Here is a 15,373-nt window from a genome sequence, read left to right as displayed (position 1 = left end):
GTTTTTCATAACTCAGCCATGTTTACTTCGCTTTAACACTTATATGATATTTTGGGCTGAGCACTATATTTACTATTGCCCGAGTGGCTTTGAGATTCTGACTGAGCAAGGCCGAGGGCTTATGTTGTGAGGAAACACTGATTATGATTATGAGGTCGAGGGCCTGAGATTTATACGTCACGAGATGACTTGTTGATATGAGGCCGATGGCCTAGTGATGATGTCAAGAGATGGCTTGATATTGCGCTTGGGCCGTAAGGGCCCCCTCCAGGAGTCTGCACACCCCCAATAAACGCGGGTACCCATTGTGATGTGAGAGATAGCCCGATGGGCTGGTGTTGTTCTATGATCTTGTCCGAGGGGCGATCCTTTATGTGTTTATCTTTCTTATTGCCTGTCATTTATCTGCTTAATTGTTAAAAAGACATTTCTTGAAATTTAAACTGAACTAAATGACTTTACATATCTTCACTGATTTACTGTTTCTACTGGTTTTACTGCTTCATTATAGCTTGTAATGTGACTTACGTGTTTTCATATCTCTCAGTCGTTTATTTATGATTATTACTCACTGAGTTGGAGTACTCACTTTACTCCCTGCACCCTGTGTGCAGATTCAGGCGTTGTTGATCCTGCTAGCGTGAGTTGAGAGCTCCCGGCAGGCTTCGGAGTCCACGAGGTAGCTGCTTGGCGTCCGCAGTCCCGTGTTTCTCCCCCTTTTATCTCATTTCTATCTCTTTATTAGTTATTCGGTAATGGTTTAGTAGGCATTCCATACTTGTAGCGTACTGATAGATGCTCATGACTAGTGACACCCCGGTATCGGGCTGTGTTAGATTGTATTTCGTAAATTGTTTATTATTGTCACTGCTTACTTTTGGATTTATATCATGTTTAAGACTAAATGCTTATTGTTTAATTGCTTAAAACTGAATCGGAAATGTGTCGGCTGGCCTTGTCTTCACGAGAGGCGCCATCACGATCGGGTCCGGGTTTGGGGTCGTGACAGGTACGTCTTAGATTCGATATTTGACATGTAAATAAATTTTAAACACAAAAAGATCTGCCTAGGATTGTTATTGTCTTCCGCTGCGTGTTACGAACACCTATATGCAATCTTTCATGGCCCCCATGAAGGACAAGATGCGGGAAGCAAGACTCAGATGTTTCGGGCACATTCAGAGGAGGAACACTAATGCACCAGTGAGGAGGTGTGAGCGACTGGCTGTGGTGGGCACGAGGAGAGGTAGAGGGCGGCCCAAGAAGTATTGGGGAGAGGTGATCAGGCAGGACATGACACAACTTAGGATTACTGAGGACATGGCCCTTGACAGAGAATTGTGGAGGTCGAGCATTAAGGTTGTAGGTTAGGAGGAAGTTGTGAATATTTCTACGGCGCACCAGAGTGAGACTAGCCAGTTAGAAATAGTTTTAGGATGTTAGTGGTTATCTACTAATGCAGGGCTTTATCTGCTGGTTATTGTTGTACTTTCCATCTATTTTGTATTTCTTATATTGTTGTTATTTTATTAGGATTCTATTGATGGTACTAATATATCGTCTCTTTGTCGCCTTCTTGAGTCGAGGGTCTCCTGAAAACAGCCTCTCTGCCCCTCGGGTAGGGGTAAGGTCTGCGTACATATTACCCTTCCCAGATCCCACTTGTGAGATTACAGTGGGCCGTTATTGTTGTTGATTCAAACAATTTTAAGAGGATATTATTATTAGTTTCTAGTATTAAAGTTAAATCAAAACACTAGTCAGTTTGCCAACATTACAATCAAGCTTTAATATGCCAACCCAACCCAAGCTTCAAAAGAGGTGAACTAGTTTACCGAAAAATATGCTCTTAAAATTGTTTTGATCAATTCAAACTGGTCGCAGGTGACATATTATATGGAATTCTGTCCCCAAATGTATGCATTGGGCTCCAAATTTCAAGGGTGTAGTAAACAGAGCAAATTGCATTTGGGAATGTCACGTATAAATCACATCTATAATCGAATTTATTGAATGACTTTTAGTTGTAATGTCGATGATTACAACTCACATATCGCAATTGACAAATACGACTTATATATCGAGCGACAAATTAGCAGTTGCGACTATATATCGCAATTGATAAACACAACTTATATCGGTTTGCGAAACTGCTGATCCGATTTATATACCGCAAATGACAAATGGCATTTATGTAATTCGACTAATATATCCCAAATGTGTCATATAAATACCTGACTAAAAGTAAAGGACGTTTTCCCCTTCCTCCGCTCTCACAACCCATCTCCTCGCCCCTTCCGAGTAACTTCGCCATATTCGGCGGTGGAACTCCATTTCGGAGCTTCAACATCAAACACCAGTTCTGGGCTTCAGCAAAGGTAAAATACCAGTTCTAGACTGCATGTTCGTCCAATAGAAAAGCCCTAACGGTGCCAATTCGCGCTTCCTGGATTCCACTCCACCAATTTCTGATTTTAGGTAAGTCATTAAATAATATATTGATATTGATTTTAGGACATTATATCTGAAAGTTTGCCCCTTTGGTTCCTCTTAATTTATCTGCAGTCATGGAAGAACAATTTATTCTGAGAGTTCCACCTTCTGTTGCTGAGCGAATTGACCGCCTTTTGAGTGAAAATGCTTCTTCTTCAGAAGACAAACTGGATTTGTCTTTTTCTGGTAATTTTTTTTTCTTTCGAGTTCTAAGTTCTGTTGCTCATATGCCTTATTTACAGTTTTAGAACTTTGCCATGAATTTGACATGTAGACATTTAGTGACAGAGGGCCGTGCTAGGATTTGAATTTTATAGGTTTTAAATTCTAGGATAGTGACAGAGTGTTAGTAATGGGGTTTTGAATTCAATTTTATAACATATTTAGTGAATTTTTAAATATATATATATATATATATATATATATATATATATATATATATATTTTAACTAAAGCTACTGGGTTTTGCCAACCCGTACCCGCCTTTCTAGCTCCACCCCTGGCATTTACACTTTCAGATTTAGATAATCCTTCCATATTTCGCTTTCTATGGGTTCATATTTGGTCACTCACTGATCCTTTTATTTTCCCTCAGCCTTCTTGTATTGTCAATGGTTTACCTGAGCCTTTAGGTTTTAGAGAATCTGTGATTTGTCTTTAAGGTAAATTATGTAGCATTAGAATGAAATTGAGTTCAATAGAGTGGAACGGATATTGGTGATTCATGCAGCTGATTCTAACTTATTCTGGACTGAGGTGTAGTTGATTTTGTTGATTGAATGAATGGTTCTCAAAACAACTGTTTTATTCTCTTGGGTTTGCTGGAAAATTTATACTAATGATGTTCCAAAATATCGTGGTGTCTAAAAAGGTTATCTACAGAGCAGAATCCATTGTGTCAGGGTTTGATTTCCTCCAACTTCAAACCAATTTGGTGTCTGCATGTAACAAATACACCATCTGATTTTGTGATTTATGAATTGTTTTACCCATTGTTCACCTGCTATCTCAGCTTCTTTTGCTTATGCTGATGAGTGAAAACATTTAGATGTACTCATTGTAAAGAACAATTGATGTCTTGTCAAATCTGGTTTTGTATATTTTAATCCATGGCGTGCTGGTTGTGTTTAAGTCCGTCTGTAATGTGTTAGTGAGCTGGAGTAGACCTAGGTAACCTATCAACAACAGCCTTTCATGCTAGCTGAAGTCTTTTCTCCATTTTGTCTATAGTATTAGATTATACTAAGATATGTTGTGGCTGATGTTATATGGATTTTTCATCTACTTTATCAGAAAGCAGTCGAGCACTAAGGTATTTTGATCATAATGCAGTGCATTCATTCCATTAAATCATAACATAATTTTATTTCACTTAGGTTAATACACATTGATGTAAATCCCCTCCTTTATTAACAGAAGTTCTTACCAATCAGAAAAGAAAAAACACATAAGTTCTCATCTAAAGTTTATCATTTGAAAAAAAAGATTGACCAGTTTTTATTTGTTTGGTCTCAATAAAGTAATGTACTTTCAGTAAATAACAAATATTTTGATCGATACAAGAGTTGGACTACTTTTATGAGTTTTATCTGCCATTGAAAGTTGGAGCTTTCACCTTCATATGCTTGAAGCAAGCAATACTAATGCAGGGTATTGAATCATAAATTTGGGTTGCTAGTACTACAAGTTTACAACAACAACAAAAAATCCAGTTTGATACCATAAATGGGGTCTGGGGAGGGTAGTGTGTACGCAGACCTTACCCCTGCCTCATAGAGATAGAGAGGTTGTTTCCGATAGACCTTCGGCTCAAGGAACAATGAAGATATAGAAACCAAGTAGCAAAGAATATTAGCAACAATGTAACATGATAACGGGTGTGAATGCCACAACATGCATAATAAAGAACCATAAATAGGAAATTACAAAAATAGTCTAGCACTACTGGTCGGCCTAGGAGGAACACACTACTATTTGTCAACCTACAACCCTAATCCTCGACCTCCACACCTTCCTATCGTTATAGTGGGTCATATCCTCGGTAAGCTGAAGCAATAACATGTCCTGCCTGATTACCTCTCCCCAATACTTCTTAGGCCTACCCCTTCCCTTCCTCAGACCCGCCATGGACAACGTCTCACACCTCCTGACCGAGGCATCTATGTCTCTCCTCTTCACATGCCCGAACCATCTCAGCCTCGATTCCCGCAACTTGTCTTCCACAGATGCCGCTCCTACCTTGTCCCTAATAACTTCATTCCTAGTTCTGTCTTTCCTAGTATGCCCACACATCCATCTCAATATCCTCATTTCATCTACGCTAGTACTACAAGTTTCTAATAACCAAATCGGCAGTTAATTCATTTGAAACCATGACTTGCACTTCTACTGTACCATGTTGGTGTAATAGAGATTAATTAATGTCTTTATGTTTGACTTGGGCTAAATATGCCTAATTTAGTAGTACATCAATGAGCTCTAGTTTATGGTAATGAAGCCACACTCAACTTTTCATGATATGTTCTTGTCATTGTCCCAGAATTATACCTTGAATGCTTGGCTTCTTGTACTTACTTTATCAAAAGAAAAGGATCAAAAAAGGAAAAAGCTTGGCTTCTTATTGATTTTGTGACATTACCATTCTTTTCTGAAGGTGGTATGTATATTCTTAAATATCTTTAAGCATCTTATCGCAGTTCATGCATGTGCTTTATAATTTTTTTTGTGTTTTACAGAGGATGGAAAGACTGGCACTTTTGTCATAGGAGATGAGCACTTTCCTGCATCACTGTTGAATCTTCCTTGCATAGTGGAGTCATATAAAACTTATGATGACAGCGTGCTCATTAAAACAGCAGACGTTGGTCAAGTAGGGTTGTGGTTAATTTTTCCTTTTTCCTTTTTCCTTCAGTTCTATGGATATGGTTTCGATATTCATCGCTTTCCTAAAATGTAAATTTTGTTGGTTTGGCAGATGATTATGGTGAGAGAAGAAGGTGATCCTGCTCCAGATGTGGTGGAATATAGACATGGCCTCACACCTCCAATGAGAGATGCTCGAAGGCGAAGATTTCGGAGAGAACCAGATCTTAATGTAACATGTCCTACTTTTCTGAAAAGACCTCTCGTTTAATTACTTTCTAATCTGTCCTGACAGAGAGAATGCCAGGGGTGGGTTGCCTCTACTGTGTGTGGAATGGGGTTAATTTTTTGAGGAGGGTTGGGGGAAATCTGTTAGTTATATAGTGGAGCTCTCCCTGTCCCTTGGCCCACCCTCCCTTATCTAGTTTAATACCTCACCCTTTTCTTGTTGAGTTCTTGAACTCACAATGTACCTGTTATATGTTTTGCAGCCTGAGCTTGTTCGGCGCGTTGAGAGAGACTTGCAGAACATAATGGCTGGTGGAACAGCTGAGAATATTGATATCCTCTCATTTTTTGTTTTCTCTACTAGTTTTAAAAAAGAACACCACTTAGTCACTATACAAGAACGAAAATAGCCAAATAGACTTATTTAAGGTCATAATGGGCTATATCCAGACAGTATTCATGTGGTAACATTAGTAGAATAGCATTAGAACCATGAGTTCTGAAGAATTCTAGCTATCCTGTTGGTAAATTGACATTTATCAGCTTGTAGACCACCGTAGTTGAACAACTTCTGCCAGTGAAAAACTTGTAAATTTCTATCTGTCAATTTACCAGGAAGAGATTTGGGGTAATGTCAGGGAAAATTTAGTGCTTTGAGCTTTCAGAAAATTTTCTGTGGTTCTAGGTGCATATGCCGTTGTACACAAGGACAAGTTTATGTGCTGCAAGTATATGTCAGAAGTTCATTATCATTACAGAAGACTTGCTAAGCTTCATTCTGTTACTCCCTTAACTAGCTGATTACATATAGAAGTTGCTGAGCAAGAGGAAGGAGGTGAAGCAAGTGCACGCCATGTGAATAAGAAAGTGGCGCAACCTGCAACGAAGCCTGACATTACTGAGCCTGGGACTGCAGGTGAGGATCCTGACAGAACTGAATCTGAGGATTCTGATGATTCAATATAGCCGAGGACATTTTTCAGCAAGCAAAGGTTATATAGCTACAAAAGCTGTTGGTTGGCAAGTTGCAACCAAGTCTCTGCCATTAGCATAGTCTACTTCATGGTTAATAGCCCTTGGAACTTGATAGAAATTTTAGCTCGTGTATTTACAGTTTGCTTATCGATTCTAGGCTTGGACATCGCCGGCAATATAACAATTTGCAATATCTACTTGAGAGACCTTAGACGCTTGCAAATTACATTTTGTACAATGATGGTCTGTCTCCTGTTAAATATATTGAATTTGCTTAGTTTGTTCTAAGAAGATATTTATTGCAAAAGTGATTAGCTTTGACATCCTGAGAGGCTGGAGTCAGGAAAACCTTGATCTGAACTAGAATAGACATTATTGAGTAGCTATTTATGTTTGGTGTTTGATGAGATAGTGGATGGAAGTATAGAAACGTAATCAAAAGGATAAAATGGCATGGCGCGACCAATAGAACTTTAGGTTACCTTCTTGTGAGGATGTCTGAGGTAGAACCGTAGACCTGTAACAATGAGTGTTTAATTATAACCTATATCTATATATTTTGAGTTGTATATCTTCACCCGAATGCAGTAGGTGAAAGTGAAACTGTCTATGCCTATAGTTATGATGCCTAATTTGTGTTTGATTTGATGTGGTGGTGACAGTGTTGTAAATTTTTCATCAGTGGAAATACTTGTATGGTCGTAAGTCTGAACTACCTATACGAATGATAATGGTCTAAGTTTAAATTGGCATGAAAAATTTCTAACCCAGCTCCTTAATTTTTCTTGTTACTATTCCATTGCTGTTATCTGACCTTTTCCTGTCCATGCTTACTGAAAAAGCTTTTAATATTTTAATTTTAGTAGCTCACTTTGCTCAATCGGCACGAATAGTAAAATGTTAATCCTGGACTCTTCTCATCCTCTTACTAGTTTTTTTTCTCCAAAAATAGTGAGCGCACTATTACCATAGTTTTTGGGTATAACTATTGTTTACCTCGAAAATACTAGCAACAATTAAACTTGATTTGTGATTTTAAAGGTATGTGATTTAATTCAATACCAATTAATAATCAAGAAATATGAAGTAGAAATGAATGAGGCAAGTGAATCAAACCAGTGTTACTCAACAGTAGTGACCTCGAGGTGGGCTTAGAACAGTAAGAACAAGTAAGTAAGAAAAATAAAGTAAGAATTGTAGAGCTAAGGACAATTCTGATGAGCAGTAGGCCAAAAAGTAAATAGTATATTCTTTTCTCAATGATTAAATGATGTTACAAATGATTGGGGTCCCCTTTATATAATAGGGCAACCCTAAATAAGGAATATTTCTATTTACAGTAAGGAATATTCTTGGTACAACTGTCTAACCGCGTAGTACGGAATCGTACAACCCTATTTCAAGATTTGCGCCATGACTTTGGGGACGTGGCAGGAATCTAGCTCATTCCGGTACAAATCCATAACGGTACATTTCGGGGTCGAGCATACTTGGCCCGGTTTTCCTCGAACTCCTATCTTTCGGGCACTGCACTCTGTCTTCGAGATCAAGTTTGGTCAGCCGGTTTCGAACTCGACCTCACCCGGACTCGGGCCTAGGACGGACCCTCGAACCTACAAATCTGAGGCATACGATTTTGACCGTATACAGTCTGGTCCCCGGGATTCTTAGAATAAGATGATAAGAAACGATTTGATCCTCGTTTTCCCGAAGTCTTTAGTGATGATGTCATTTCCGTGACGCAGGCGTTCGAAGTGACTGAAACATCCCGTCGTTTCACTTCCCCAAAATATTGAATGCATGCCAGTATTGGTCGGCCATTAGCGCAGTTGAACCGTCGTTGTCCTTCTATAAATATAAGGTTATTCCTTTGAGTAAAGAACTTTACTCTTTCATTACATCTTTCCCTTCTTCATCTCTTTCTCTAATCACCTGTTTTCATCGCCTCTTTAAGTGCCGAAAAATGCCAAGTTCTCGTAAAAACACCACGTCCTGCCACCGTCCGTACCCTTTAGCTTAGAATCATGGCTAAAACTTCCAAATCAGTTCCCAAAAAAAATAAAGCGTCATCTTCTTCTTCATCCTGGCCGGCCAAACCGGTGGTGCCGCCGACTCTTGAAGAAATCACCTCCAGCCCTTGCGTGATTAAGAAAGACTTTAATGTTGAAAATTCCCATGATGTCCCAGGCTGATGCCGACACGCATCTCGATACATCAATTTGATATCGGAGAAGTACCTCAAAGATATGAAGAGGGACTGTGGCTGGGAGAACGAGGACGTGGTTCAGATCCTCGGCCCCGAGGAGAGTATCAGTACCCACGTGGAGGGTTTTTTTAAGTGTTTACACTTACCCCTTCACACTAGGTATCCTCGATCCGGTAGTGATCGACTTCTGTAAAACATACGAGGTCACCCTCGGTCAGATCCATCCCTCCTTCTGGCACATCGTGATCATGCTGCACTACTTTTTCGGGAAGGTCGAGGGGTTGGAGTTCTCCCTCAACCATCTTATTCGGCTATATCAGCCCCAGCTATTCCGAGGGCTCATCAAGCTGCAATATCGGACAAAGAAAGCCTTTTTTGCTAGCAATGACGAAGACAAAGATCGAGGCTGGATGAGCCGTTTCATCAGAGTAAGGACTCCGGATGTCATCCCCCGGGATAAGATGCCGTTCCTGGAGAGATGGAATTTTAATCGTAAGTGGAGTCCTTCTTCCGATATCCATATATACTTTGCTTCTGCATCTCATAATATTGTTATCTTTTCTACAGCTGTTGCTTGGACATCTCACATTGTCCCCGACCTCAAAGACTGGGTTCGAAAATTGGCCGCGACCTCCTCGTATGATGAACGCAAATGGCGTGATTTATCGAGGGGCAAATGGGAGGCTAAGCATCATGGTAAGTGCTTTCTCTATGTTTCGGATATCTTTTATTTGATGGCATCAACTCATCAATATTTACTTGTGTAGGCCTCGGAGATGCCTCCGAAATGAGGCCACCCCCACCCAGAGAAGAGTCTGAGTCCCCAATTCCGAAGTTGGGGAAAGACAATAAAAGAAAGAGGGTTTCGAAGCCTGAAGGCCCTCAATACAAGAAAGCCCCTGCTCGAAGGCTGAGGAAGAGATTTGCTCAAGCGGGCGCATATTCGGCCCACGATTCCCCCGATAACGAAGAAAATAATGGTGAAGAGTCGGTGTTGGCGCTTCGAACCAGGAAACCAATCGAGGCCGCCAAGCCCTCCGAACTAGAGACCTCATCCCGTGGTGAGGGAACCCCAAAGAAAGATGCGGGCAAGGCCCCCGTGTCCCCAGAGGTTGAGATCATTAATCCGCCTTCAACAAATATACCGGAAGGGGCAAATGCATAGACCCCCGAAGCTAATGAGAATGCCCCGAGTGAAGAGCTTGGGGCCATGGCAACAGGTCACTCCCTTTCTTTGCCAACTTATTCCGAGGAGGCAATCGAAGAAGCTAACGCTTTGCGCATGCCCGATATGAGCAAGTTCCTCGAAGAAGATCCCTTTCAGAGTTGCTTTACTAGGGTCGAGGATACTACTAACCTCAATGATGCATCCACCATTTTCGAAGAGGCTCAACGTCTCCTCTCTCGGGTAAATACTAACTTTCATTGTTGTAATTTTTCCTTTCCTCCTTTTCCTTTGACTAATATATCTTCATTTCATGTATAAGTCATCGTCAAGTTTAGAGCTGAGCTGAGCCAATGCGAGGCCGAGCTTAGGAAAGTTTCGGGCGAAGAGAAAGCCCTGAGGCTCCTCTGTAGCAAAAAAGAAGAGGAGCTTAAGAACCTCCGGGCTGAATTGGCCAAAGCTCGGAAAAATGAGTCTGGGATAGATGAGCAGGTAACTGTGATTTTAATAGAGTATGGCCTTCTTGGCCTTACTTCGGAGGCTAATACTTCGATGTCTCAGCTGCAACAGAAGTTGGAGATGATCGGGCAGCTTCGAGGCGATGTTGATCAAGTTAAAGCTGATTGCCATCGATGGAAGGAAAGCATGGATTAGCTTATTGCCGATAAGGAAGTTGTTACAGCCCAACTGACCTCGGCAGAAACTCAACTCCGGGGCCTCAAAGCGAAAGGTCTGGCCCAGGCTAAGAAGATTGCGTAGTTAGAGGCAGAGCTCGCTAGAGCTCAGGCCGAAGCTGGACAGGCCAACGATGAAGCTGAGAAGACGAAGGCTGCGGTGATAAATCCATCGTCGTATACTTAAGAGATGTTACGGCCGTTCAAGCTGAGCTGAGGGAGGCCTCTGACAGGGAGAAACAGAGCAACGATTTGGCCAAGTGCCAGGCCCGGAGGGAGACTCTAAAAGAAATCCATGCCCGAGGGTTTAACCTTGCTGAAGAGATAGCCGAAGCAAAGGCGCGGGAAATCGATGACAGGTTTATCGTCTCTTCCGATGACGAGGACGTTGCGAGTGGCTCCGGTGACGAGTATAACAAAGGAGATGTTCCCGAGGGAGAGGAGGCTTCCGAAGATAAAGCTGCCGAAGGTGCAGTTCCGGGGGACGTGAGCCCGAAAATAGATTAGGTTTTCTTTTTCTTTTTTGTACAAGGGCCCCTCGTGGGCGTTGTGAGAACGCTTATTTTTGCCCTATATGAATTACTCCCATAAATTCAAGAAAATAAATTTCTTTTCATTTGCAATTTTATGGATTTTTATGGCATTTTCTGCTAATTGTTTGCATTTTGTCTGTGCATTTTAATTAATGAAAAAATACAAAATATATAAGTGCATTTGCATTTAGGATTTAATTTAACATGTTAGGATTAATTAAGTAATTAAGTTATTTTATTAAAAAAGGGAAAATCACAAAAAAAAATAGTTGAATTTGCACTTTTAATCTTAACTTTTATTTTGAGTAGTTTTCCTTTTAATTTATTTTTAATTAATTGTGTTGATTATCATTTAGGTTTAATTAGTGTTTTCGTTTAAGTTAATTAGGTTCTAGGGATTAATTTAGGAATTAATTTAATTATGAAAAAAAAGAGAAATAAAACAAAAGGAATTTAAAAAATGAAAGAAAGAAAAGAGAAAAGAAAAAGGAATTAATAAAATTAATAGGAATGGAGGAATTGGACTTAGAGACTCGGAATTGGGCCAGTCCAATGCCAAGGCCCAAATATTTCCCACCCATTTGCCCAAGTCCAGTCCCCAAACCCGGTCCGCCCCCACCAGCAAACTAAACGACGCCGTCTTAAGCCTTCCTATCCCGACCGTTGGATAAACAAGATCCATCGAACCAGAACTAACCCCTCCCCCATATATAACTATCCGAACCCCTCCCCCCTCTCATCTTCCCTCTCTCACCCTCGTCTTTTCAGAGACCGCCCCCAACCCTAATCCACCGCCCCTCTTTTGCCCACCTCGAGCCCGGCGGCGCCTACTCCAATCCCACCCAAATTAACACCAAACAACCATCACACCCTCCTCTTTCCAAATCCCAAACCAATTTCCCTCGAATGTCCCCGGACTTGCCCAAATTTCAGATCAAATCTCAACCCTAAATCAAAGAAAAAGATGGTTATCAAGGTTTCGAGTCCTTTGAGGTTGAGATGGACTTCCATCGTGTTGTTTTCAGTCGAGAACATGTGACTGAAGTCTATTTCGGCCGCAAAGTATGAGGGATTCTATGGAAAGGGTAATCTAACTCAGATTCGCTTTGGTAAGTCCAATTTCCCAGTCATTTCTTCTCTTAGTTTCTTTTATTTTTCACTCTCTTTCCTTAGTTTTCAAATCATTGCTGCATGTGGTTTGTTTTGTTTTTGTGGAATCAGCATCAATTATTAACTTCTCTGTTCTGTTCAAATTTGTTAAACTAGTGTGTGTCTAATTTCTTTGTTTTAATTTTTGGGCCGTGTTGAGTTGTTGGTTCAGGAGTTCGAATTGTCTCTTTTTCTTTCTCGTTTCCAATGAATTGCAGAGTTAGACCTGGGCCTAAGGAAGGGGATTGGCCCAGGTCTTGATAAAAATCATGTGGTTTGGTTCAAGCTACTAGGTCAACTTGACCCGTATTTGGTTTTAAGAGTAATATTCAGGGGCTTGAGGGGTAAGTTGGGTAATCTGCTTATGGGAATCTTGGTATAACTGAATTGAGAAGCTTCTAGGAAGCTGGGTGGGGGGGTTTAAGTTGATTTTCAAATGTTTGACTAAGGCTAACTAGGCAAAAACAAAAATTGAAAAAAGGGCTTAATTTCAAAGCTGAACTTTTCTAGATTTCCCTACTTCCTTGCCTATAAAGGCATGTTTTCCTGCCTTTCAAGGCAGAGAATAGAGAGAGAAAAATTGAGAAAAATACAAACGGTTGTTTTTACTGTTCCATTGAAATTGCTTCAGTGATTTCCGATTCTTTTCTTTAATTTCTGAAAAACACTGATTTCTCATTTGGGGTTGGAATGGATTGAACTTGGGTTGTAGAAGTTTGGTTTGAAGTTTGGGTCACTTTTCGATTGAAGCTAAGTTCTGATTGTTGCACATCACTTGTTGGGGTTTGAAATTGGTTTATTGATGTATTGTTGGTGCTGATTTCTGTTGTTAGTACTGTTGATTCTCATTGTTTCTTTGTTCCTTAAATATACAGGTACATATGCTTGAAACCTATGTAAATTGATGCTCAAAGTTGGAGAGTTAAGAAATGGAAGTGGATTTTCTGATGATTGAACAATAGAATGTTGGCTCATAGCTTAATTTATTTTCCTTTTTTAAATATGAATTTCCCCTGTTACATGTCCTTCTTAAGTGCTATGTGTTTATTATAGGATTTGAGCATGCTTCTGTTGAGGTATAGATGACTCTGAATATGTTAGACTTTATATGGGATATGCTGAGTGAATCAGTGATTGGATTTTGCATTTCATCATGTAATTTAAGTCAAAGGGGATTGTGCTAAAACTATTTTTCTGATTAGCTGGTTTTAGTTTCCTTACAAGTCCTTTTGGGCATGTGTTGTTAATGATATTCAAAGTTTTTGGACATACTAGTTATTAAACAATGATGCTATTTGCTAAGATATATTTGCTGGTAAACTGTAATTGTTTCGTATCAGTCTAGACTCGATGCTGGGTCAGGAGTTTTTAACTTAGCCCTTTCTAAAGTTTTCGAGACCTTTAAGCTGGGAGTGTGGACTCCTTTGCAGAAAAGTGGCTTGTCGTTGCCATTTGGGCCTGTGACTCAGGCCCAGTAATTCTTTCATTCGCCCATTGATAAGCAGGCTTGGCTAGTAAGTGCTAAAGATAGAAGAAGAAGTTTAATTAGGCAGTTTGTGTTAATTAGTTAAGGCTCCAAGATAATTGTTAATTTAATCTCATTTTGCTTTTTCAATTAATGATGACATGTGATTTGAACAACAATAATGTTTAGTGTCAAGAATAATTCATTTGTGGTACTCAATCGTTAATTGTTGGATTTCTTAAAACGACTTGATCTGTGAATTTGAAAGCAATTGACTGATATTTTGTGCTATGGTTGGATTCGAAATGGGATCCCATGATCTGCTGAAGCGGCTTGCTCCCCAATTTAGGCTCTCATTTGGGCCCAGTGTGATTTGGCTCTAAGAATTACTAGTACGGGACAACTTTACACCTTGCAGGTTATTGGGCCTCATGCCCAGCCCAAACTGCCTTTAAACCTTCAGCCCTTCATCATTCCTAATCAACTTAGGCAGTAGTAGAATTCTAACTCCTTAAGTGTTCAAATAATCAAATTTTATAAGTTAAGGGAGGCGCGCCATATTAGGCAACGCATATAGTTCATGGCCCCTCGAAATTTAGTTTAACTTCCGTTTTTAAATTAGATTCGAGGTGCGCTGTGCCAAACAAAAATGACAATTGCATGGCCCTTGTATTAATTTCCCGATTTAGATATAACAAATAACCAACGATCGTGGTTTGCTTTAAGCACGTTTAATATACCATTATGATTGTGGACACGTCCGCGTGACATGATTGTGATTTCTAAAAACAACACCGGAGTATGCGTTTGCAGCTTCGGCCAAACTTCCTTAATAATAATAAAGTGTTATTAATTGTGGACACGTTCGCGTGACATGGTTTTTTGATACGCCAAACAAATGGGTACGTGTACGCGTGACCCATTTCAAGATAATACTCTCTTAATTAAAAAGCGGTAAAAGGTAAATGCACATAGGTTCTAAAATAAGTAACTAAAACAACTTAATAAGCCAGGTATGATCAAAGCGACCGTGCTAAAACCACGGAACTTGGGAGTGCCTAACACCTTCTCCTGGGTTAACAGAATTCCTTACCCGGATTTCTGTGTTCGCAGACTGTATAACATAGTCAATCTTTTCCTCGATTCGGGATTTAAACCGGTGACTTGGGACACCATAAATTATCCCAAGTGGCGACTCTGAATTTAATAAAAATGATCCCGTTTCGATTGTCACTTAAATTGGAAAAAATCTCCCTATACCCCTTTCATGGTAGGAAAAAGGAGGTGTGACAGCTCTGACGACTCTGCTGGGGATCAAACCCAGAATCTCTGGTTCAGGGTTCAAGAATTCGAGCTTGGTAAATGATTTGTTTTTTACTTAGCTTCATTTATTGTTGATATTACTGTATTCTGTGAACCTTTTGTGCTAAATGTTATATGTCTACCGCTTTAATATTATTTGAATTGTATATAATTGTCTTCCTACGCAATCCTTCTGAGTCTTCTGAAAATGGTGCACACGTTCGCATGACCCGCTTTTTCTGTAGAAATTATACCAAATAGAACGAGGCTGGGCAAATGACAAGGCCGGGTAGACTTCAGTGCTCCCGGTATATCGCCCCC

General features: G+C 40.1%; 1 protein-coding gene across 1 annotated transcript; it reads left to right on the top strand.

Annotated features, from left to right (window-relative positions):
- Positions 1 to 2,246: 2,246 nt before the first annotated feature.
- Positions 2,247 to 6,835, top strand: LOC104241198 (transcription initiation factor TFIID subunit 7). The gene is made up of 6 exons (XM_070172269.1): positions 2,247 to 2,478; positions 2,566 to 2,679; positions 5,229 to 5,362; positions 5,468 to 5,587; positions 5,847 to 5,920; positions 6,393 to 6,835. Exons 2-6 carry the CDS (start codon positions 2,568 to 2,570, stop codon positions 6,547 to 6,549), a joined length of 597 nt encoding a protein of 198 aa, XP_070028370.1. The 5' UTR covers positions 2,247 to 2,478; positions 2,566 to 2,567; the 3' UTR covers positions 6,550 to 6,835.
- The last annotated feature ends 8,538 nt before the right edge of the window (positions 6,836 to 15,373 follow it).

Source organism: Nicotiana sylvestris, chromosome 4 (assembly GCF_000393655.2).
Source record: "Nicotiana sylvestris chromosome 4, ASM39365v2, whole genome shotgun sequence".
NCBI classification, from domain to species: Eukaryota; Viridiplantae; Streptophyta; class Magnoliopsida; order Solanales; family Solanaceae; genus Nicotiana; species Nicotiana sylvestris.
The sequence above is the reverse complement of the archived record's forward strand: the minus strand, read 5'-3'. Positions and strand labels throughout refer to the sequence as shown.